Genomic DNA, 27116 nt, shown 5'->3' with positions numbered 1-27116 from the left:
AATATCGGCCTAAAATTTCGCCCAATCTGCCTCCTGGACCCCCAAAAAATCGGTTTCGTCATCGGCCCTACAAAAAAAAAATCCATATCGTTCGTTTCTATAAACCGGGGCACTCAGAGCTCTGTCTATTGTTCTGTTTTACGTCTCATTAGGCAGAATGATCCGGAATGACCTCGGGGCCTCCTTTGTCTAGCTGGGATTACATTAGGGTTTCTGGGCTATTGTGGCCCCTGGGGTGGTGGATGGAGTTTAAGATGATGATCATTGATCTGTGGTGGATGGAGTTTAAGATGATGATCATTGATCTGTGGTGGGTGAATCACAGCTGCATCTTCCATTTTTATTCTTAAATTATAATGTGAGATAATATAGATTGGCTGATCAAGGTAATGAAGCAAGGTGACCAGACATGTTATGTTGCGACTCATGGACACGTAAAGGCAATGTTTCCCCTGTATTTAATTTAGTAGTGGCACAGTTTTTCAATACATTTTCATATTTGTAGCCAATGTTCCCTCAATGTTTGTCTTTTTAAGCATTGAGAAAATGTCAGGTCTGCTGTGCACCAACTTGAACATTGTGAAAAATCCTGTGCAACTTCCAGCTCCCATTTACTGTGAACACTGAGGCTATACCCGCTTTAAGTTAACATCGGCCAAGTAGGCTACTGTGGCTATTTGATCATAATGTAGGCCTACCAGAGTGGCCTACCATCAAAAACAATGGAGAAAATGAATCCCATAACATTTTAACATGGAAATAGATGTTCTATCATTCAGCCTACAGCAGCAGCCAGAACTAGAACTTACATTCCTTGAGACTCCTGGGGAAAAAAACATGCAAGGCTTGACATGAACTTGTCGATCCACTTGTCCTTCAGACAATGAAGTGACTGGAAATGTTGTGTGATTTGATACAAGAAACCTCTTTACAAAATAAAAGGCATTATTGTTCCCGTAACATTATTATTACAAAGAATCTGACAAATTATGCTACACTCTTCCTACTTATTATGCTAGCCTCTTCCTCAGCCTTTCTCAAAATACATCTCTTCCCCTTTAAGACAAAAAAATATATATATTTTAACTAACTGGCTTTTCAAAGATGTCTAGAAATGTACATGTTTTGTGCTCTTGTAAGAAGCGATCACTCCCCTATTGCTGACTACAAATTATCTATAACCGGGCTAATAACTCACTAACTGGTCTAATAACTCACTAACTGGGCTAATAACTCACTAACTGGTCTAATAACTCACTAACTGGGCTAATAACTCACTAACTGGGCTAATAACTCACTAACTGGGCTAATAACTCACTAACTGGGCTAATAACTCACTAACTGGGCTAATAACTCACTAACTGGGCTAATAACTCACTAACTGGGCTAATAACTCACTAACTGGGCTAATAACTCACTAACTGGGCTAATAACTCACTAACTGGGCTAATAACTCACTAACTGGGCTAATAACTCACTAACTGGGCTAATAACTCACTAACTTGCAACGGATATAAACAAAATATGCACACGTGGCTACATGCAGCTCTTGCTGTGATTCAAAACAAGAGCATCTACTTACGGCCGCTCATGCTGTAAACACAGTCCAGTTCAAAGTAAATGTCACAGGTCCATATGGCAATGGTATTTGCATATAGGCCTACTGCAGCTCTGATTTGGTTATGCCGCATTGGTCTGTGTAGTATGGGCTGATTCATGCACAGTAGAATCCCACTCTGAGTTCTGCCTACGACAAAATCTCTTGCGTTGTTCGTTATGTTGCATTGAAAGTGGCTAATATTGCCCTTGATTAGATCACGATTGCCACAGTAAAGGGAAATGTTAATAGTGTTAACAGGTAAAACTCTAGAACAGTGGTCACCAACCTTTTCTGAGTCAAGATCCCTTTTCTGAGTCAAGATGCAAGCCTAGATCAACCGCTCAGATTTTTTTTTAAAAACATGACTTGAAAAACGTAAGCCTGTCACATTATCTTACACACACCCCCCCCCCCCCCCAATAAAAGCCATAGTACAACCTATGTGCTGTGGTAATTTCATTGTTTACTCTGTAACCTGTTAGTTCATATGCCTCGACACCGTGATATACAGGCCTAGAGGCAGAGGAAGAAGACAAGAAGAAGACACAGTGGCAGAATAAATTCAACCACACCTTTGTTTCATCACAAAACCGTAGCGCAACCTCTGTCCTGTGAAGTCCACAAAGCATTATTGTATGTAACAAACCGTTACATGACCTACAGCAAGTTAATGTTTATGCCGTGTTCGGACTACTGCCTCCACTATTCCAGCATCATATCATCTATGCTTAGTTTAATACAGTGACATCTCAAAAGATACCAAAAACAATTGTCATACAGTACACACTTGTTTTTGTTGCTGTCCTGGCTAAAATACTTACTCGCTAGCCTAACTTCCTTTCACGGGGCAACAATGCGCTAGTTAACATAAATCTAGCTACACGTTGAACTTCCATGCTCAGGCCAGGGAGGTACAATGTATGAATTTATTTTATACTTCTTTTTCTTCTTTTTTTTTAATCAAGCAACGTTTTGAATTTAGTCTCTTGTCCACTTCTATTGCATTCACGTGGTCCCTACTATGAACAATGGCGACAGGGCTGCTAGCACACCTATTGAAACGCAGCGCTAACTGCCCGTCTGATTTCCCCAAATTTAAAGATTCCTCTCATAGCTTGATTTCTGACGGGGATCGACGACACCTTCAAATATGTTTTTATTCCTTCCTGTAGACGTCTGAATATCCATCAGATACAATATGACTATTTTTTTGGGGGGGTGTGAACTGGAGACTCCCACAGTTGAGACAAAAACTGTTTTTAGTTTTGTAGGCTAGGCTATCCTATTTAATTTATGGGGCTTGATTTATGGATCAAGCTTCATTCTGATCTGATTCCCAATGATCAGTGTAAAATGTTTTTAAAAGTTTTTTTAAAATAAAAAATATTTACCCCCCTTTTTCCTAGTATCCAATTGTTAGTAGATACTATCTTGTCTCATCGCTACAACTCCCGTACGGGCTCGGGAGAGACGAAGGTTGAAAGTCATGCGTCCTCCGATACACAACCCAACCAAGCCGCACTGCTTCTTAACACAGCGCGCATCCAGCCCGGAAGCCAGCCGCACCAATGTGTCGGAGGAAACACCGTGCACCTGGCGACCTTAGTTAGCGTGCACTACGCCCGGCACGCCACAGGAGTCGCTGGTGCGCGATGAGACAAGGATATCCCTACCGGCCAAAACCCTCCCTAACCCAGACGACGCTAGGCCAATTGTGCGTCACCCCACGGACCTCCCGGTCGCGGCCTGCTGCGACAGAGCCTGGGCACAAACCCAGAGTCTCTGGTGGCACAGCTAGCGCTGCGATGCAGTGCCCTAGACCACTGCGCCACCCGGGAGGCCAAAGATGTCTCCTTTTGATAAAACAGGAAGTGTAAAGATGTCTCCTTTTGATAAAACAGGAAGTGTAAAGATGTCTCCTTTTGATAAAACAGGAAGTGTACAGATGTCTCCTTTTGATAAAACAGGAAGTGTAAAGATGTCTCCTTTTGATAAAACAGGAAGTGTGCAGATGATAGTTTATTATGTTGCTCCAGCGGTTCTGAATTTGTGACGCGTCCGACTGTCCACATTTTACTGTGCACTAACCTTTTGATTGTAACCTTATTTTTTTTAATGTTTTGGGAGTTTCATTTATATGTGACAGCACTTTGATTTCAGTATTTAAATATGTTGAGATGGAACCAAATGATCTGTTTCTGTCGTCAGTCCTTTTTTAAAAATCGGACAGATGGGGTCCGTATGGTCTACGGTAGGCTAGAGGTCTGATGTGATAGTCTGCCTAGAACTCTGTTCCTGTTCTACTCAGAGATAATCGAATTGGAAATTAGCTATTATCAGGCTGGAAAATGCAATGCATGTCTGTTAAATTTGGAACACTCGGCCCCCGCCCCGCGTACTCAGCCAGTCAGGAGCCGCTACTGTGTTGTGGACCTGGTATAATCCTTTTAACTAAATGACACGTGCTAAAAATCTAATAAAATGTATTGGTCACATACACACCTTTTGGCAGATTGTTATTGCGGGTGTAGTGAAATGCTTACGTCCCTACAGTGCAGTAATATCTAACTAAATGTTCCTAGCTCCAACAGTGCAGTAATATCTAACTAAATGTTCCTAGCTCCAACAGTGCAGTAATATCTAACTAAATGCTGGTTTTCCTGGCTCCAACAGTGCAGTAATATCTAACTAAATGCTGGTGTTCCTGGCTCCAACAGTGCAGTAATATCTAACTAAATGCTGGTGTTCCTAGCTCCAACAGTGCAGTAATATCTAACTAAATGCTGGTGTTCCTGGCTCCAACAGTGCAGTAATATCTAACTAAATGCTGGTGTCCTAGCTCCAACAGGGCAGTAGTATCTAACTAAATGCTTGTGTTCCTAGCTCCAACAGTGCAGTAATATCTAACTAAATGCTTGTGTTCCTAGCTCCAACAGTGCAGTAATATCTAAATAAATGCTTGTGTTCCTGGCTCCAACAGTGCAGTAATATCTAACTAAATGCTGCTGTTCCTGGCTCCAACAGTGCAGTATTATCTAACTAAATGTTCCCAGCTCCAACAGTGCAGTAATATCTAACTAAATGCTTGTGTTCCTAGCTCCAACAGTGCAGTAATATCTAACTAAATGCTGGTGTTCCTAGCTCCAACAGTGCAGTATAATCTAACTAAATGTTCCTAGCTCCAACAGTGCAGTAATATCTAACTAAATGCTGGTGTTCCTAGCTCCAACAGTGCAGTAATATCTAACTAAATGTTCCTAGCTCCAACAGTGCAGTAATATCTAACTAAATGCTGGTGTTCCTAGCTCCAACAGTGCAGTAATATCTAACTAAATGTTCCCAGCTCCAACAGTGCAGTAATATCTAACTAAATGCTGGTTTATGGTCTATCCACATGTCCGTAGACAGGAGGTTAGTACGCAAAGGTGAGTACAGAGTGCGTTGTATACCCGTGCTTAGTATACGGAGAGTGTGTGACAAAGGAGCCAGGGCAAACTGATCTGCTGTCATCATGTTTTAGGAGGACGTGGCCTCCCCTGTTTGACTGTCACTGTTAGTTCTGAAAATCTCCCTGTTCTGTGTTAGTAGAAGACGAAGAACCTGGAGGTGGAGCGAAGGGTTGAGCCTGTGACCGTAACGCAGGACGACAGTCCGAGAACACACTGACCTGCCCCAAACACACTTAGCCGTCCGTATACAAGGACCTGTCTATATCAGACACGGTCAAGAGAGCGGGATCCGAGCAGCATCACCATGCTCTTTAGTGTCATGGCAAGGAAACCAAACACACAGCAGATCTAATTTATTCAGGAAAACATCCCTGGTGTTGGAAACAAACATCATTATGATGTCATCCAGACATGATGTCATCCAGACATTATGATGTCATCCAGACATTATGACATTATGATGTCATCCAGAGTCACATGTATTTATTTTCCAGGTTATAGAACACAATATATTTTTTTCTGCCATGGAAAGATTTGCAATATTTGAGCTACTGGTATTATCCCAGCCCTAACAATCAACACATACTTCCCTAAGCCTGCCATATACACACACACAGCTAACCACCAACGTGTACTGACCTGCCCATAGCTAACACTAACACACAGCTAACCACCAACGCGTACTGACCTGCTCATAGCTAATACTAACACACAGCTAACCACCAACGTGTACTGACCTGCCCATAGCTAACACACAGCTAACCACCAACGTGTACTGACCTGCCCATAGCTAACACACAGCTAACCACCAACGTGTACTGACCTGCCCATAGCTAACACTAACACACAGCTAACCACCAACGTGTACTGACCTGCCCATAGCTAACACTAACACACAGCTAACCACCAACGTGTACTGACCTGCCCATAGCTAACACTAACACACAGCTAACCACCAACGTGTACTGACCTGCCCATAGCTAACACTAACACACAGCTAACCACCAACGTGTACTGACCTGCCCATAGCTAACACTAACACACAGCTAACCACCAACGTGTACTGACCTGCCCATAGCTAACACTAACACACAGCTAACCACCAACGTGTACTGACCTGCCCATAGCTAACACACAGCTAACCACCAACGCGCACTGACCTGCCCATAGCTAACACACAGCTAACCACCAACGTGTACTGACCTGCCCATAGCTAATACTAACACACAGCTAACCACCAACGTGTACTGACCTGCCCATAGCTAACACTAACACACAGCTAACCACCAACGTGTACTGACCTGCCCATAGCTAACACACAGCTAACCACCAACGCGCACTGACCTGCCCATAGCTAACACACAGCTAACCATCAACGCGCACTGACCTGCCTATAGCTAACACTAACACACAGCTAACCACCAACGCATACTGACCTGCCCATAGCTAACACTAACACACAGCTAACCACCAACGTGTACTGACCTGCCCATAGCTAACACAAAGCTAACCACCAACGCGCACTGACCTGCCCATAGCTAACACACAGCTAACCACCAACGCGCACTGACCTGCCCATAGCTAACACTAACACACAGCTAACCACCAACGTGTACTGACCTGCCCATAGCTAACACAAAGCTAACCACCAACGCGCACTGACCTGCCCATAGCTAACACACAGCTAACCACCAACGCGCACTGACCTGCCCATAGCTAACACTAACACACAGCTAACCACCAACGTGTACTGACCTGCCCATAGCTAACACTAACACACAGCTAACCACCAACGTGTACTGACCTGCCCATAACTAACACACAGCTAACCACCAACGCGTACTGACCTGCCCATAGCTAACACTAACACACAGCTAACCACCAACGCGCACTGACCTGCCCATAGCTAACACTAACACACAGCTAACCACCAACGTGTACTGACCTGCCCATAGCTAACACACAGCTAACCACCAACGCGCACTGACCTGCCCATAGCTAACACTAACACACAGCTAACCACCAACGCGTACTGACCTGCCCATAGCTAACACTAACACACAGCTAACCACCAACGTGTACTGACCTGCCCATAGCTAACACACAGCTAACCACCAACGCGCACTGACCTGCCCATAGCTAACACTAACACACAGCTAACCACCAACGCGTACTGACCTGCCCATAGCTAACACAAAGCTAACCACCAACGCGCACTGACCTGCCCATAGCTAACACACAGCTAACCACCAACGCGCACTGACCTGCTCATAGCTAACACTAACACACAGCTAACCACCAACGTGTACTGACCTGCCCATAGCTAACACAAAGCTAACCACCAACGCGCACTGACCTGCCCATAGCTAACACACAGCTAACCACCAACGCGCACTGACCTGCCCATAGCTAACACACAGCTAACCACCAACGCGTACTGACCTGCCCATAGCTAACACACAGCTAACCACCAACGCGTACTGACCTGCCCATAACTAACACACAGCTAGCCACCAACGCGTACTGACCTGCCCATAGCTAACACTAACACACAGCTAACCACCAACGTGTACTGACCTGCCCATAACTAACACTAACACACAGCTAACCACCAACGCGCACTGACCTGCCCATAGCTAACACTAACACACAGCTAACCACCAACGCGTACTGACCTGCCCATAGCTAACACTAACACACAGCTAACCACCAACGTGTACTGACCTGCCCATAGCTAACACACAGCTAACCACGAACGTGTACTGACCTGCCCATAGCTAACACACAGCTAACCACCAACGCGCACTGACCTGCCCATAGCTAACACTAACACACAGCTAACCACCAACGCGCACTGACCTGCCCATAGCTAATACTAACACACAGCTAACCACCAATGTGTACTGACCTGCCCATAGCTAATACTAACACACAGCTAACCACCAACGCGCACTGACCTGCCCATAGCTAATACTAACACACAGCTAACCACCAACGTGTACTGACCTGCCCATAGCTAATACTAACACACAGCTAACCACCAACGCGCACTGACCTGCCCATAGCTAATACTAACACACAGCTAACCACCAACGTGTACTGACCTGCCCATAGCTAACACTAACACACAGCTAACCACCAACGCGTACTGACCTGCCCATAGCTAATACTAACACACAGCTAACCACCAACGCGTACTGACCTGCCCATAGCTAACACACAGCTAACCACCAACGTGTACTGACCTGCCCATAGCTAACACACAGCTAACCACCAACGTGTACTGACCTACCCATAGCTAACACTAACACACAGCTAACCACCAACGCGTACTGACCTGCCCAGAGCTAACACTAACACACAGCTAACCACCAACGCGTACTGACCTGCCCATAGCTAACACTAACACACAGCTAACCACCAACGTGTACTGACCTGCCCATAACTAACACACAGCTAACCACCAACGCGTACTGACCTGCCCATAACTAACACTAACACACAGCTAACCACCAACGCGTACTGACCTGCCCATAGCTAACACTAACACACAGCTAACCACCAACGTGTACTGACCTGCCCATAGCTAACACTAACACACAGCTAACCACCAACGCGTACTGACCTGCCCATAGCTAACACTAACACACAGCTAACCACCAACGTGTACTGACCTGCCCATAGCTAACACACAGCTAACCACCAACGTGTACTGACCTGCCCATAGCTAACACTGACACACAGCTAACCACCAACGCGTACTGACCTGCCCATAACTAACACTAACACATACTAACTGTCTGAAAGCTGTAAAACATAGACACACGCCGCTGGTTGCCAGGATGCCTGGTTTAATGGCATGGCTTTAGTGGCTCCATCTAGGCAGCGGCGCCACCGCTTGGTCGGTCTGTGTATCGGAGCCGTGTTGTATCAGTGTGTTTAGGCCTAGTGAGGGTTGTTATGGCGACGTGGCGGGGTGTCGACCATCTGGTGAGGGTTTTAGTGGACAGGCCCCTACACACACACACAGACTCCTAATGGCAGCTGTGGCAACAGGATTCTGTAACCACGGCGACTCTACATCTATCCCTCGCGGTCTCGTATTTTTTATAATTTTTTATCCTCAACACCTGATTTCTCTCATATATCACCTCCCTTTATTCTGAACATGGCATCGCTTGACACCGTCTAACTTGAATAGCCGCTAACCAGGCAGAATTGTAAACCCCCCCATTGGTAGCTGCTATGACTGGCTACTCATGGTGTGTTTCTGTACATGGGGGGGGGGGGGGGGGGGGGTAGTAGGTTAATTCACATTGACACATCAATAAGAGGCAACGGTGTAATTAAGGAAGCGGCTTTCTGCCCAGATATCACCTGAGGTGGCGTGCCACACTGTAACCCCTCCCCCTTAAGCGCTATGGGCCCCCCCACACACACACTAGCCTTTAGTCACTGATCTAGGACCAGTTTAGCTTACCCATAGCCTAAACCCTTACCACTATGGAGGCATATAAAATAATGATCTCGGATCAGTCAGTGTCTAGGGCTCTCCACCCTTGGTTAATCCCAACAGGGCTCTCAGAGGAAATGATCAGATTATCCTGAACCAGCGGGCCGCCCTCCTGCTACTTGGTGGTGAGCCTGTTCTTACTACCTGCCTGTTCTTACTGCCTGCCTGTCGGGGTTATTTCCGTGCACGAGCCCTGTCAGAACAGGCAGGCAAAGTGAGACCGAGGCCACGAATAGCCTAAAAAATTACCCAGAGGGAGAGGGTCATGGAGTTTGAACTTGCTATTAAAAAATGAAAATAAAAAAAAGTGTGAGGAAAGGTCAACTCGTTTGTCTGTTGGCTAATAGGCTGCATGGCTTTCATGAGCTGAACCATTCCTGTGACCCCATCAGATTATACTGTCAAACAACAAGTGTACAGGCCTTCTCTAGGAGAACAGGTAGATCAGTGGGAGGCCTTCCAGGCCAGAGATGAAAGGAAGGGAACCATGGCAGTGTGTAGAACCAGTCAGTCAGTAACACATAGAAATGTCATTAGATTAGTCGGCCTGAATGAGTTCCCAGGTTCCTAAATTAACCAATGAACCAGGGGTTGGCCTCTTCCTGTGTGTGCCAATCAGTCAGTGAAGAGGAGAATAGTCTGTCTCTCCGAGCCCCACGGCGTGACACACACACACACACACACCATGGCTCGTAGTCCTAGCTACCCCTCTGCTCCATCATTTCTCTTCACTGATCTCTCAACTTCTCTCCTCTGTTTACCCCCTCGGTGGCTGTGAGGGGTGAGCCGGCTGGCCCTCGGTGGCTGTGAGGGGTGAGCCGGCTGGCCCTCGGTGGCTGTGAGGGGTGAGCCGGCTGGCCCTCGGTGGCTGTGAGGGGTGAGCCGGCTGGCCCTCGGTGGCTGTTAGGGGTGAGCCGGCTGGCCCTCGGTGGCTGTGAGGGGTGAGCCGGCTGGCCCTCGGTGGCTGTGAGGGGTGAGCCGGCTGGCCCTCGGTGGCTGTGAGGGGTGAGCCGGCTGGCCCTCGGTGGCTGTGAGGGGTGAGCCGGCTGGCCCTCGGTGGCTGTGAGGGGTGAGCCGGCTGGCCCTCGGTGGCTGTGAGGGGTGAGCCGGCTGGCCCTCGGTGGCTGTGAGGGGTGAGCCGGCTGGCCCTCGGTTGTTGTGAGGGTTGATCCGACTGGCGCTGTGCCACAGATGAAGTGTGATTTCTACCAGCAGCTAGCCAGGGATTGCCTGGGGTTTTCTCGTAAGGGGGCAAAAAATCTGTCCTCTCCTCCGTGACCCGGAAACCGATGTGGTCGAAGTGTGTCAATTCGTTAGTAGGAAGAAGACTGTCATCCCCTCCTTTTGGCAAGGAAGCACACCCCTCTGGAATGCAGCCTTGCTCCCTCCACAGAGACCGACATACATATTTCTCTCTCACAAGGATATGTTATGTAGGCCAAATGCTATGAGGTTGTCATGGTGCATTAGGTGTGTAATCCGTGTGACTATTTTGTCTGAGATGCGGGCAGGTTTTTCCATGAAATTCAAGGATATTTGAAGGAAACTAGATCAAAGTATGATGGAAAAAGGGACTCTTGCTACTGGTTCCCTTCCCTCATGTTAAAACACCTGGATTCATTATCAAAGGGACAAAGTGACATCACCCTAACTCTCATTTTAATACACCAACAGGAACCTTCTCTTACCTAATTTAAATAAGTACCGTCTTGTAATCAACATCGGGAGTAGGCATGTTTGCAGAGGGCCGTGGTTTATATAGCTAGATAGCTACTCTACCGGTGCCAATATTTGACTGTAGGGTGTCAGCTAATATGATTAAAAGTTTACCCTATTAATTAATGGCAAAGATACTTATGTTTCCCTTTCATCTGTCTGGTTGGTAGCTTGTGACTGGCTAGCTAGGTCTTCACGTGTCTGATGTTAGCTAGTGACTGGCTAGCTAGGTCTTCACGTGTCTGATGTTAGCTAGTGACTGGCTAGCTAGGTCTTCACGTGTCTGGTGTTAGCTTGTGACTGGCTAGCTAGGTCTTCACATGTCTGATGTTAGCTAGTGACTGGCTAGCTAGGTCTTCACATGTCTGGTGTTAGCTTGTGACTGGCTAGCTAGGTCTTCACGTGTCTGGTGTTAGCTAGTTACTGGCTAGCTAGGTCTTCACGTGTCTGGTGTTAGCTAGTTACTGGCTAGCTAGGTCTTCATGTGTCTGGTGTTAGCTTGTGACTGGCTAGCTAGGTCTTCACATGTCTGATGTTAGCTAGTGACTGGCTAGCTAGGTCTTCACATGTCTGGTTGGTAGCTAGTGACTGGCTAGCTAGGTCTTCACATGTCTGATGTTAGCTAGTGACTGGCTAGCTAGGTCTTCACATGTCTGATGTTAGCTAGTGACTGGCTAGCTAGGTCTTCACATGTCTGATGTTAGCTAGTGACTGGCTAGCTAGGTCTTCACATGTCTGATGTTAGCTAGTGACTGGCTAGCTAGGTCTTCATGTGTCTGATGTTAGCTAGTGACTGGCTGGCTAGGTCTTCATGTGTCTGATGTTAGCTAGTGACTGGCTAGCTAGGTCTTCATGTGTATGGTGTTAGCTAGTGACTGGCTAGCTAGGTCTTCATCTGTCTGGTTGGTAGCTAGTGACTGGCTAGCTAGGTCTTCATGTGTCTGGTGTTAGCTAGTGACTGGCTAGCTAGTGACTGGCTAGCTAGGTCTTCATGTGTCTGGTGTTAGCTAGTGACTGGCTAGCTAGGTCTTCATCTGTCTGGTTGGTAGCTAGTGACAGGCTAGCTAGGTCTTCATGTGTATGGTGTTAGCTAGTGACTGGCTAGCTAGGTCTTCATGTGTCTGGTTTTAGCTAGTGACTGGCTAGCTAGGTCTTCATGTGTATGGTGTTAGCTAGTGACTGGCTAGCTAGGTCTTCATGTGTCTGGTTTTAGCTAGTGACTGGCTAGCTAGGTCTTCATGTGTCTGGTTTTAGCTAGTGACTGGCTAGCTAGGTCTTCATGTGTCTGGTTTTAGCTATTTTGTAAAGTGATATCATTAACTAGGTTTCCATCCAATTGGCGACCAGACTTTCATGCGAATATTCAAAAATCAGTTTATTTCCCGCTGGAGGTGTTTCCACCAAACTGACTCGTTGATGATATAAATCGTAGTGCAAACAATGTACTTTTTCTCTTCAGTTTTCATGTACCGAATATATTCAATGTCAAGCATCCAAGCTGCTTGACATCAGCGTTTCAAAGAGCTGTCAGTCAAGGCGAGCTCATGAATATAAGCTCCCCCGCCCACTCAGCCTGTCATTTCAAACTTCCTGGTAGTTAACCATGAGAGGAAGTACTTTCCAAATGACTGTTCAAGACTTAATAAACCTTTTTTTTTATTTTTTTTTATTATGTTTTTGTGAAAAATCGCTAGCAGTGATGTCTACTTTCTCAACTTCCTAATATTGTGCAAATGATACTCGTTGGATCTAGAGGTCTTCACGGGTCCAAAAAGGGGGGTGGCTACGGGGACGTCAAAATAATAAACTATTTACCAAATCTATACATTTTTAAATGTTGATTTATTTCTCCTCGCCATTGTCACCTGATAAGACGTGAAGAAGAAAACAAGGCCTAGCCTGTGTGGTCCCTGGGTCGCCAGTATACCTGGGTGGGGGGGGTTCCTTGTCAAGAAAAGGTTTAGGAACCCTGGGCTATTTATTTATTTAACCAGGTAGGCCGTCTGTCTGACTTCTAGTGTCGTCTGTCTGTCTGTCTGTCTGCTAGTGTAGTCTGGCCAGTTGTCTGTCTGCTAGTGTCGTCTGTCTGTCTGCTAGTGTCGTCTGTCTGTCTGCTAGTGTCGTCTGTCTGTCTGCTAGTGTAGTCTGGCCAGTTGTCTGTCTGCTGGTGTTGTCTGTCTGCTAGTGTGGTCTGTCTGTCTGCTAGTGTGGTCTGTCTGTCTGTCAGTGTCGTCTGTCTGTCTGTCAGTGTCGTCTGTCTGTCAGTGTCGTCTGTCTGTCTGTCAGTGTCGTCTGTCTGTCTGTCAGTGTCGTCTGTCTGTCTGCTAGTGTAGTCTTTCTGTCTGTCTGCTAGTGTGGTCTGTCTGTCTGCTAGTGTGGTCTGTCTGTCTGCTAGTGTGGTCTGTCTGTCTGCTAGTGTCGTCTGTCTGTCTGCTAGTGTTGTCTGTCTGTCTGCTAGTGTCGTCTGTCTGTCTGCTAGTGTCGTCTGTCTGCTAGTGTAGTCTTTCTGTCTGTCTGCTAGTGTCGTCTGTCTGTCTGCTAGTGTGGTCTGGCCGTCTGTCTGTCTGCTAGTGTCGTCTTTGTCTGTCCTCTGCTAGTGTCATCTGTCTGTCTGCTAGTGTAGAGTCATGTTTTATTTGATCATAGATAGACTGAGACTGAGTAGACTGAGTTTCCCCCCCCCCCCCTCCCCCTCTCTCAGACTGGTGAGGAGTGAGTGAGTGTGAGAGACAGAAGGAGAGAGCGAGAAGGAGTGGTCGTCATGGCAGCTGAAGCGCAGAGACAGCGTTCTCTGTCTACGTCAGGAGACTCGCTCTACCTGGTCCTGGGGATCAACAAGAACGCCACACCAGAGGACATCAAGAAGTCCTACAGGTAACGCTATACCGGGACAACAGGAAGTCCTACAGGTAACGCTATACCGGGACAACAGGAAGTCCTACAGGTAACGCTACACCGGGACATCAAGAAGTCCTACAGGTAACGCTATACCAGGATATCAAGAAATCCTACAGGTAACACTATACCAGGACATCAAGAAGTCCTACAGGTAACACTATACACCACTATACCAGGACATCAAGAAGTCCTACAGGTAACACTATACACCACTATACCAGGACATCAATATGTCCTACAGGTAACACTATACACCACTATACCAGGACATCAAGAAGTCCTACAGGTAACACTATACCAGGACATCAAGATGTCCTACAGGTAACACTATACCAGGACATCAAGATGTCCTACAGGTAACACTACACCAGGACATCAAGATGTCCTACAGGTAACACTATACACCACTACACCAGGACATCAAGAAGTCCTACAGGTAACACTATACCAGGACAACAGGAAGTCCTACAGGTAACACTATACACCACTACACCAGGACATCAAGAAGTCCTACAGGTAACACTATACACCAGGACATCAAGATGTCCTACAGGTAACACTATACACCACTATACCAGGACATCAAGAAGTCCTACAGGTAACACTATACACCACTACACCAGGACATCAAGAAGTCCTACAGGTAACACTATACACCACTATACCAGGACATCAAGAAGTCCTACAGGTAACACTACACCAGGACATCAAGAAGTCCTACAGGTAACACTATACCAGGACATCAAGAAGTCCTACAGGTAACACTACACCAGGACATCAAGAAGTCCTACAGGTAACACTATACCAGGACATCAAGAAGTCCTACAGGTAACACTATACACCACTACACCAGGACATCAATATGTCCTACAGGTAACACTATACACCACTATACCAGGACATCAAGAAGTCCTACAGGTAACACTACACCAGGACATCAGGAAGTCCTACAGGTAACACTACACCAGGACATCAGGAAGTCCTACAGGTAACACTATACACCACTACACCAGGACATCAAGAAGTCCTACAGGTAACACTATACACCACTACACCAGGACATCAAGAAGTCCTACAGGTAACACTACACCAGGACATCAAGAAGTCCTACAGGTAACACTATACACCACTACACCGGGACAACAGGAAGTCCTACAGGTAACACTATACACCACTATACCAGGACATCAAGAAGTCCTACAGGTAACACTATACACCACTACACCAGGACATCAAGAAGTCCTACAGGTAACACTATACACCACTACACCAGGACATCAATATGTCCTACAGGTAACACTATACACCACTACACCAGGACATCAAGAAGTCCTACAGGTAACACTATACCAGGACATCAAGAAGTCCTACAGGTAACACTATACACCACTACACCAGGACATCAAGAAGTACAACAGGTAACACTATACCAGGACATCAAGAAGTCCTACAGGTAACACTATACCAGGACATCAAGAAGTCCTACAGGTAACACTATACCAGGACATCAAGATGTCCTACAGGTAACACTATACACCACTACACCAGGACATCAAGAAGTCCTACAGGTAACACTATACACCACTACACCAGGACATCAAGATGTCCTACAGGTAACACTATACACCACTACACCAGGACATCAAGAAGTCCTACAGGTAACACTATACCAGGACATCAAGAAGTCCTACAGGTAACACTATACACCACTACACCAGGACATCAAGACGTCCTACAGGTAACGCTATACACCACTATACCAGGACATCAAGAAGTCCTACAGGTAACACTATACCAGGACATCAAGAAGTCCTACAGGTAACACTATACACCACTACACCAGGACATCAAGAAGTCCTACAGGTAACACTATACACCACTACACCAGGACATCAAGAAGTCCTACAGGTAACACTATACCAGGACAACAGGAAGTCCTACAGGTAACACTATACACCACTATACCAGGACAACAGGAAGTCCTACAGGTAACGCTATAGGCACGCTACACCACATATTACAGGTCACCGTTACTACACAGCCCCGCTAGCCACGCCAGAGGACAACAGGAAGTCCTATAGGCACGCTACACCACATATTACAGGTCACCGTTACTACACAGCGCCGCTAGCCACTCCAGAGGACAACAGGAAGTCCTATAGGCACGCTACACAGCGCCACAGGACACAACCAAGAGAATGTGGACTTTAAAAAAAAACAGTCCACTGTGAGACAAGATCCACTAGAGGTCAACAGAGAGCTGGTGTGCTGCTGTTGCTGAACGACACTGAGTGTACTAAACATTAGGAACACCTACTCTTTCCGTGACATAGACTGACCAGGTGAATCTAGGTGAAAAGCTATGATGTCTTATCGATGTCACTTGTTAAATCCACTTCAATCAGTGTAGATGAAGGGGAGGAGACAGGTTAAAGAAGGATTTGTAAGCCTCGAGACAATTGAGACAATGATTGTGTATGTGTGCCATTGAGGGTAAATGGCTGTGGTGTGAAAGTACTTAATTAAAAATACTTAAGTTGTTTTTTTGGGGGGGGTATCTATACTTTTATATTTGACAACTTTTACTTCACTACATTCCTAAAGACAATAATGTACTTTTTAGTCCATACATTTTTACCTGACACCCAAAAGTACTAGTTACATTTTGAATTTGTGGTTTGCGTTAATATAAGGAATTTGAAACAATTTATACATTTACTTTTGATACTTAAGTATATATTAAAACCAAATACTTTTACTCAAGTAGTATTTTACTGGGTGACTAACTTTTACTTGAGTCATTTTCTAATAAGGTATCTTTACTTTTACTCAAGTATGACAACTGGGTACTTTTTCCACCTCCACCTTTCCACCTAGTAAATGGGCAAGACAAAGTATTGAAGTGCCTTTTGAACGAGGTATGGTAGTAGGTGCCGGTTTGTGGAAAGAACTGCAACTCTGCTGAGGTTTTTCACCCTCAACAGTTTCCTGTGTGTATCAACAATGGTCCACCACCCAAAGGACATCCAGCCAACTTGACACAACTGTGGGAAGCATTGGAGTCAACATGGACCAGCATCCCTGTGGAACGCTTTCAACACCTTGTAGAGTCCCTGCCCCAGCGAATTTAAGCTGCTCTGAAGGCATCTCTATATTAGGAAGGTGTTCCTAATGTTTTGTACACTTAGTGTATGTGATAGGGCTGAAGTGATGTCGTTACATGAGGGTTCTAGAACTATGGAATGGGAGGGGATGTTTAACACAGACACCAGTCATAAACCTCTTCCTGTTCTCTGTCCAATCAGGAAGCTGGCTCTGAAGTTCCACCCAGACAAGAATCCAGACAACCCCGAGGCTGCTGATAAGTTTAAGGAAATCAATAACGCCCACGCCATCCTCAACGACTGTACCAAGAGGAACATCTATGACAAGTACGGATCCCTGGGACTGTACGTGGCCGAGCAGTTTGGAGAGGAGAACGTCAACACCTACTTTGTCCTCTCCTCCTGGTGGGCTAAGGTAAGACAACATCTCGTGTTTGGAGAGGAGAATGTCAACACCTACATTTTAGCGATAGATGTGTCGTTATGGAGTCCCCAGTAAATGTAGTTATAGACATATTGAGTTATGATGAAGTCCCAAGTAAATGTCACCCCTCAAGATCAATAAAATGGTCATTAGTTTGTTTGTCTCACCTCTGACCTCTCCCGGACGGTCTCCTCTGTCTGCAGGGCCTGTTCATCTTCTGTGGCTTGGCGACTGGCTGCTACTTCTGCTGCTGTCTGTGCTGCTGCTGTAACTGCTGCTGTGGGAAGTGTAAACCGCGGCCTCCCATGGACCAGGAACCAGAGTTCTACGTCTCCCCTGAAGACCTGGAGGCACAGATGCAGCCTGACGAGAGAGGTGAGGAGTTTAATCAATCAACCAATAGAACTAGAGGTGAGAGGTGAGAGAGCTTCATCAACCAATAGAACTAGAGGTGAGAGAGCTTCATCAACCAATAGAACTAGAGGTGAGAGAGCTTCATCAACCAATAGAACTAGAGGTGAGAGAGCTTCATCAACCAATAGAAATAGAGATGAGAGGTGAGGAGTGTACTCACTCAACCCATAGAACTAGAGGTGAGAGGTGAGAGAGCTTCATCAACCAATAGAACTAGAGGTGAGAGCGCTTCATCAACCAATAGAACTAGAGGTGAGAGCTTCATCAACCAATAGAACTAGAGGTGAGAGAGCTTCATCAACCAATAGAACTAGAGATGGAGAGACTTACTGAGGCTGTTGTTTAAATCAAATCCTTTCTGGGCACCAATTAAGTACTCTACTGTGATCAAAAATAACTAGAAATAGCTTCTTAGCCTAGAGCAATTTCTCAAGCAAGAATTGTGCTAGGACTGTCTGGGAGTTGTCTGAGTGAGGAAGAGTTGTTGGCACTCCCCTTTTTTGATTGATCTATCTATCTAATTTATCGCCTGGGGTGGCGGGGTCATTCAGTGACCGCTGCCTGCCTGTCACACGTACAGTTTTTATTTAGATTTGTAACGTGTGTGTTGTTCCCCCCCCCCCCAGACGTTGGTGGTGATCCCATCATGGTGCAGCCGTCCGGAACAGAGTCCACCAGGCTGACGTCAGACAGCCACTCCAGCTACCGGACCGACACCGGATACAACTAAACACCCCCCCCCCCTCCCCCCCCTAAACCCCACGCCCTTCAAGACTCGGTCCTGCCCGAGAGAAGGTTTCTTTGGCTGCCACTTGAAATATTAGCCTGATATTATCATCAAAACCCCATTTCACTCTGACAAACACAAGCATAATTCCCACCATCACCTATATCCACCGGCCCCTCCGTCTCCTCCCCAGCCTCTCCGTCTCCTCCCCAGCCTCTCCGTCTCCTCCCCAGCCTCTCCGTCTCCTCCTCAGCCTCTCCGTCTCCTCCCCAGCCTCTCCGTCTCCTCCCCAGCCTCTCCGTCTCCTCCCCAGCCTCTCCGTCTCCTCCCCAGCCTCTCCGTCTCCTCCCCAGCCTCTCCGTCTCCTCCCCAGCCTCTCCGTCTCCTCCCCAGCCTCTCTGTCTCCTCCCCAGCCTCTCTGTCTCCTCCCCAGCCTCTCTGTCTCCTCCCCAGCCTCTCCGTCTCCTCCCCAGCCTCTCCGTCTCCTCCCCAGCCTCTCCGTCTCCTCCCCAGCCACCGGCCTCTCCATCTCCTCTATCCACCTACCTCTCCGTCTCCTCCCCAGCCACCAGCCTCTCTGTCTCCTCCCCAGCCTCTCTGTCTCCTCCCCAGCCTCTCTGTCTCCTCCCCAGCCTCTCTGTCTCCTCCCCAGCCTCTCTGTCTCCTCCCCAGCCTCTCTGTCTCCTCCCCAGCCTCTCTGTCTCCTCCCCAGCCTCTCTCTGTCTCCTCCCCAGCCTCTCTGTCTCCTCCCCAGCCTCTCTGTCTCCTCCCCAGCCTCTCTGTCTCCTCCCCAGCCTCTCTGTCTCCTCCCCAGCCTCTCCGTCTCCTCCCCAGCCACCAGAGAGAAGGAGTCTTATGCCACCATGCTCTGATAGTATTTCCTGAGCTAGGACTTTAACTGGGTCATTCTCGGTGGGGTGGGGAGAGGAGTGTAGGGCGACCTGGACATGCATTAATGGACATGACGTCGGCTTCCACATTGTGTGTGTGTGTGTGTATATACTGAACAAAAATAGAAACGCAACATGATTTTTCAGAATAACAGTTCGTACGAGGAAATCAGTGAATTGAAATAAATGAATTATGCCCTATTCTATGGATTTCACATGACTGGGAATACAGATATGCATCTATTGGTCACAGACACCTCGGGAGCTTGTCACAGTATTTCTCTACATTCAAATTGGCATCGATATAAAATGCAATTGTGTTCGTTGTCCGTAAACTTATACCTGCCCCATACCATAAACCCCACCGTCACCATGGGGCACTCTGTTCACAACGTTGGCATCAGCAAACCGCTCGCCCACACGACGCCATACATGGGGTCTGCACGTTTTAGAGTGGATTTGTATTGTCCCCCAGCACAAGGTACACCTGTGTAATGATCATGCTGTTTAATCAGCTTCTTGATATGCCACACCTGTCAGGTGGATGGATTATCTTGGCAAAATGCTCACTAACAGGGATGTAAACAAATTTGTGAACAAAATTTGAGAGAAATAAGCTTATTTTTTTTTTGCGCATGGAAAATGTCTGGAATCTTCTATTTCAGCTCATGAAACATGGGACCAACATTTTACATGTTGCCTTTTTTTTATTTTTTCTGTTAAGTATATATTGTACGAGTTTAGACTGTGTAGAGACCATAACTAACAATCGCATTTCGTTAACACTGGGGTCACCTGTCCATCAGTGGCTCGATCAACTTCACTTTTACATTTTTAGAGAAGTGGGCCTGATATTCTTCCTGAGTTCTGAGCCATGTTCTACCATTCAGTTCGGACCATGATTTGACCGCTGTAGATGTTTCGACACGGTGGCCCTCCTCGGACAGCGACAAGGTATCTGTGTTGCGACTTGCCACGGTTCGTAGGTCCACAGCTGCCATGTCAACAGGTTACCTTATACGGAAACACACACAAACGCTTCAAAAGAACGTTGATTAGTTTATCGTTGTGTACTGTAGACCGTGTGAACCATTGCCTCCCTAACCATGTACTGATACAAGGCACATGGTATTCTGCTTATGGACTAAACACTTGCGCTGCTTACAGATTTTTGGTTATCCTTTGTTGCGTTTTTTCCCTAGGATTTTTGTTCGTAGTTTCCATAAGACTAGTGGAATATGAGAAGCATGTGACCGGATAGAAAGGGAGCAGGGGACCACACTATGAAAAATGTGTGTGTTTTAATGAAGGGTAAACACTGATTACACCTAGACCTACCTAGACTGTTACCGTGGATACAGTATAGCAGGGTTCTGACACTGATTACACCTAGACCTACCTAGACTGTTACCGTGGATACAGTATAGCAGGGTTCTGACACTTATTACACCTAGACCTACCTAGACTGTTACCGTGGATACAGTATAGCAGGGTTCTGACACTGATTACACCTAGACCTACCTAGACTGTTACCGTGGATACAGTATAGCAGGGTTCTGACACTGATTACACCTAGACCTACCTAAACTGTTACCGTGGATACAGTATAGCAGGGTTCTGACACTGATTACACCTAGACCTACCTAGACTGTTACCGTGGATACAGTATAGCAGGGTTCTGACACTGATTACACCTAGACCTACCCAGACTGTTACAGTGGATACAGTATAGCAGGGTTCTGACACTGATTACACCTAGACCTACCTAGACTGTTACCGTGGATACGGTATAGCAGGGTTCTGACACTGATTACACCTAGACCTACCTAAACTGTTACCGTGGATACGGTATAGCAGGGTTCTGACACTGATTACACCTAGACCTACCCAGACTGTTACCGTGGATACAGTATAGCAGGGTTCTGACACTGATTACACCTAGACCTACCCAGACTGTTACAGTGGATACAGTATAGCAGGGTTCTGACACTGATTACACCTAGACCTACCCAGACTGTTACCGTGGATACGGTATAGCAGGGTTCCACCAACTTGCGGTTGACATGTGATCGTAATACAAATGTAACCAACGTTTGAAATAATTCTGTTTTATAGTCAATTATTATATCTGTACAAGTAATTTGTAATTATGTTCCGGCACCCTGACCATTAGTTTAAAAATAATTATAATCTGCCCGCGGTTGAATCTAGTTGATGCTCCCTGCTGTAGAATACGGACAGTGTCTTTTAAGACAATGATTTCCATACATTATTTAAAAGTAAAAAATATCTCAGTTTAATTCAGTGTTGTCATGTGGATGCTTTCCCTCTTCCTCCACTTTCTCCTCTTCATCAACATCGTTCTCCTCTTGCTCTCTGTTGTGTTCTCTCAAATACTACTACTCCCTCTTTTCTCTCAATACTTTTACTACTACTACTGCTACTGCCCTCTGTTTTCTCTACCCTCCTCTCTGTCCAATCCAGTCTTGTTTGTCCGTACTGAAACTTGACATTAATTTGAGCTCTGAAGGATTTACTAACATAATTGAACTTCGTCTTTTAGCAACTCTGTGTGTGCGTGCGTAATACTGCGTACACGAGTACGTGTGTATGAATGCTTGTGCCAGGAGCTCCGAGTTCAGTGTTAGTGGGTAAAAGTGCTCAGAACGTCTCCCTCTATATACCTATTACCACCAATCTATTCAACTCTTGGTTTTAGATTTGTCTTTGAGGAAGTCATGAGAAATGTATTGGTTTAGATTTGTCTTTGAGGAAGTCATGAGAAATGTATTGGTTTAGATTTGTCTTTGAGGAAGTCATGAGAAATGTATTGGTTTAGATTTGTCTTTGAGGAAGTCATGAGAAATGTATTGGTTTAGATTTGTCTTTGAGGAAGTCATGAGAAATGTATTGGTTTAGATTTGTCTTTGAGGAAGTCATGAGAAATGTATTGGTTTTAGATTTGTCTTTGAGGAAGTCATGAGAAATGTATTGGTTTAGATTTGTCTTTGAGGAAGTCATGAGAAATGTATTGGTTTAGATTTGTCTTTGAGGAAGTCATGAGAAATGTATTGGTTTAGATTTGTCTTTGAGGAAGTCATGAGAAATGTATTGGTTTAGATTTGTCTTTGAGGAAGTCATGAGAAATGTATTGGTTTAGATTTGTCTTTGAGGAAGTCATGAGAAATGTATTGGTTTAGATTTGTCTTTGAGGAAGTCATGAGAAATGTATTGGTTTAGATTTGTCTTTGAGGAAGTCATGAGAAATGTATTGGTTTAGATTTGTCTTTGAGGAAGTCATGAGAAATGTATTGGTTTAGATTTGTCTTTGAGGAAGTCATGAGAAATGTATTGGTTTAGATTTGTCTTTGAGGAAGTCATGAGAAATGTATTGGTTTAGATTTGTCTTTGAGGAAGTCATGAGAAATGTATTGGTTTAGATTTGTCTTTGAGGAAGTCATGAGAAATGTATTGGTTTAGATTTGTCTTTGAGGAAGTCATGAGAAATGTATTGGTTTAGATTTGATTAAGTTGCGTCTATTTGAGTTTTGGAAGAAAAAAAAAATGTAGATTTCTTTTCTCTTTTTTTTTTCTCTCCAATAGATTGTTTTGTTTCTTATTTATGTTGTCGGAATAGAGAATAACATTCTATATATCCAAAGTGGTGGTTATGCCTGTTGGCTATATCTCTGAAAATGAGAGTATGGCTGTATCTCCCTATGTAGGGCACACTTTTTAAAAAAACATGTTTTTTTAACCAGAGCCCTACCCATGGGACCTGGTCAAAAGTAGTGCACTATATAGGGAATAGGTTTCTATAGGGTCCTGGTCTAAAGTAGTGCACTATATAGGGAATAGGGTTCTATAGGGTCCTGGTCTAAAGTAGTGCACTATATAGGGAATAGGGTTCTATAGAGTCCTGGTCTAAAGTAGTGCACTATATAGGGTTCTGGTCTAAAGTAGTGCACTATATAGGGAATAGGGTGCCATTTGGGATTCATCCTAAAAGACCAGTTTACTACAATGAAGCAGCAGCAGCTGCATCATCAGGTTCTAGGTGTTCCAACACCCTCAGTGGTCACGCCGACTCGCTAGCCAATCATCTTTGAGCAGCATGTTGGTTGTATGTGTGATGTAATGCGTTGATGAATCTCATTTTGTGTTTTTAGATGTTATATATATATATTGTTAGATTTTGTTTTACCTCATGTTAGCAGGCTGTGTTATACTCAAGACTTTTCAGTGTCAATCCAAAATTTTATCCACTTGTCATTTTGTCCTAACCTGAGTGCCAGTCTGTTTGTGCTATCGTACCAACTCCTTGTCACTCATTGGCACTCGGCTTGAAAAGGACATTTAATGGGGTTGGCAAGAGCACAAACAGGTCTGGGACCAGCCTCCATTTTGTTGAGCTCCGGTGTAAGAAAGAGCAAAAATCCGTCCGAGAGCATCTTCCTTAATATTTATTTTATTTTCTTTCTTAGAAGGTTAAATTATCAAGTTAAACATTTTTAATTGGTTGTAGTTTATTGGCCTGACCCACTACTCACTCCATTTTGATTTGATTCTATTATCAGAATATCTGTTAACATGAAGACATTGACAAATGTAAATGCCATTTCTGTTACCCACAAATCCTTGCTGTGGTTTCTTTCTCTTTTGAGGTGTTGAAATACATGCAACTTGTCGGAGAGAATGCGATGTGTATACAAAACTAAGTTCTACCGGATAAAGAAACAACATCGTGTTAAACTGTTTAAAACAACAACAAGAAATGTTAGTGCAAATATATAGTGGTAAGAATAATAAGGAAGCATTGTTTTATTTTGTATCTTTTTTTAAATAAATGAATATATATATATATATATATATATATATATATATATATATATATATATATATATATAGCTTAAATGGTATGTAACTAGGTGTGTGGTCATTTGAATGAATGGTTGAGTTCTCCTGTAAATACAGTGGAAGTAAATAGAAGATAGAATGTATGGTCATCTACTGTCTGAAAGAGAAGACGGGTGTCATTTATCTGATGTGCTGTTGTAAAATAAATGTTTCTGATGCTTAAACAAGTCTCATTTGTGGCTCCTTTTTTTTTTTAGAAAGTAAATTATATGTCTACGCATTCTGTAATGTAAACTCAACAACAACAAAAAAGAAACGTCCTCTCACTGTCAACTGCGTTTTTTTTTCTCAGTAAACTTAACATGTGTAAATATTTGTATGAACATAACAAGATTCAACAACTGAGACATAAACTGAACAAGTTCCACAGACATGTGACTAACAGAAATTGAATAATGTGTCCCTGAACAAAGGGGGGGGGGTTCAAAATTAAAAGTAACAGTCAGTATCTGGTGTGGCCACCAGCTGCATTAAGTACTGCAGTGCATCTTCTCCTCATGGACTGCACCAGATTTGCCAGTTCTTGCTGTGGGATGTTACCCCACTCTTCCACCAAGGCACCTGCATGTTCCCAGACATTTCTGGGGAGGAATGGCCTTAGCCCTCACCCTCCAATTCAACAGGTCCCAGACGTGCTCAATGGGATTGAGATCCGGGCTCTTCGCTGGCCATGGCAGAACACTGACATTCCTGTCTAGCAGGAAATCACACACAGAATGAGCAGTATGGCTGGTGGCATTGTCATGCTGGAGGGTCCTGTCAGGATGAGCCTGCAGGAAGGGTACCACATGTGTGAGGAGGATGTCTTCCCTGTAACGCACAACGTTGAGATTGCCTGCAAAGACAACAAGCTCAGTCCGATGATGCTGTGACACACCGCCCCAGACCATGACGGACCCTCCACCTCCAAATCGATCTCGCTCCAGAGTACAGGCCCCAGTGTAACGCTCATTCCTTCGACGATAAACGCGAATCCGACCATCACCCCTGGTGAGACAAAACCGCAACTCGTCAGTGAAGAACACTTTTTTTCAGTCCTGTCTGGTCCAGCAATGGTGGGTTTGTGCCCATAGGCGAAGTTGTTGCAAGTAGGGTCTGGTGAGGACCTGCCTTACAACACGCCTACAAGCCCTCAGTCCAGCCTATTGCGGACAGTCTGAGCACTGATGGAGGGATTGTGCATTCCTTGTGTAACTTGGGTAGTTGTTGCCATCCTGTACCTGTCCCGTGGGTGTGATGTTCGGATGTACCGATCCTGTGCAGGTCTTGTTACACGTGGTCTGCCACTGTGAGGACGATCAGCTGTCCGTCCTGTCTCGCTGTCTTGAGCGTCTCACAGTACGGACCTTGCGATTTATTGCCCTGGCCACATCTGCAGTCCTCATTCCTCCTTGCAGCATGCCCAAGGCACGTTCACGCAGATGAGCAGGGACCCTGGGCATCTTTCTTTTGGTGTTTTTCAGAGTCAGTAGAAAGGCCTCTTTAGTGTCCTACGTTTTCATAACTATGACCTCAATTGCCCTCCCGTCTGTAAGCTGTTAGTGTCTTAGACACCTCCACATCGCTGATCCTCAACACTGGGGCCCCACAAGGGTGCGTGCTCAGCCCCCTCCTGTATTCCCTGTTCACCCATGACTGCGTGGCCATGCACACCTCCAACTCAATCCTTAAGTTTGCAGACGACACAACAGTAGTAAGCCTGATTACCAACAATGACGAGACAGCCTACAGGGAGGAGGTGAGGGCCCTGGCGGAGTAATGCCAGGAAAATAACCTCCCCCTCAACGTCAACAAAACGGAGCTGGTCGTGTACTTCAGGAAACAGCAGCTGGAGCACCCCCCTATCCACATCGACGGGACACTAGTAGAGAAGGTGGAAAGTGTTTAACTTCCTCGGCGTACATATCACAGACAAACTGAAAGTGATTGTTGGACGTTGTTTTTTTGTTAGTTTTTTTTATCAATTATACATATGTAGTAACCGAATGGATATGCATTTGTCTTATTTTATTGAGTTTGTCCATAAGGTCTATGTGTTGTCCATTTGCCATATGTGATCATAGAAAGTCTGCTTCTGAACCGAAAAGTCAGTTGAACCATGTCCAAATGGCATAAGGCACCATGAGCTAAACCAGTTTGATCTAGTTCTAATAAAGGCCCTATGAGCTAAACCAGTTTGATCTAGTTCTAATAAAGGCCATATGAGCTAAACCAGTTTGATCTAGTTATAAAAAAATGCCTCATGAGCTAAAACGGTTTGATCTAGTTCTAATAAAGGTCCCCCCCTAAACCAGTTTGATCTAGTTCTAATAACGGCCCCATGAGCTAAACCAGTTTGATCTAGTTATTAAAAAAAACGCCCCATGAGCTAAACCATTTATCTAGCTCAATTCGAGATGTATTCAAATCTGTTTCCTCCTCTGCTGAAAGAGAACCATTTTCTAAAAGAACATTACATTTACCC

The 27116-nt window shown here is 45.3% G+C and overlaps 1 protein-coding gene across 1 annotated transcript in view; it reads left to right on the top strand.

The window, feature by feature from the left end:
* LOC139368997 (dnaJ homolog subfamily C member 5-like) overlaps positions 1-19681 on the top strand; it is a 31173-nt gene extending 11492 nt beyond the window's left edge. Inside the window, exons 2-5 of the mRNA XM_071108556.1 lie at positions 13980-14152; positions 17482-17695; positions 17908-18079; positions 18745-19681. Coding sequence (XP_070964657.1) covers positions 14040-14152; positions 17482-17695; positions 17908-18079; positions 18745-18848 — 603 coding nt within the window. The 5' untranslated portion in view covers positions 13980-14039 and the 3' untranslated portion in view covers positions 18849-19681. The remainder of the gene's footprint in view (positions 1-13979; positions 14153-17481; positions 17696-17907; positions 18080-18744) is intronic.
* The last annotated feature ends 7435 nt before the right edge of the window (positions 19682-27116 follow it).

This window comes from Oncorhynchus clarkii, chromosome 16 (genome assembly GCF_045791955.1).
Source record: "Oncorhynchus clarkii lewisi isolate Uvic-CL-2024 chromosome 16, UVic_Ocla_1.0, whole genome shotgun sequence".
Taxonomy (NCBI): Eukaryota; Metazoa; Chordata; class Actinopteri; order Salmoniformes; family Salmonidae; genus Oncorhynchus; species Oncorhynchus clarkii.
Note: the sequence above shows the minus strand (reverse complement) of the source record. Positions and strands in the feature narration are given on the sequence as shown.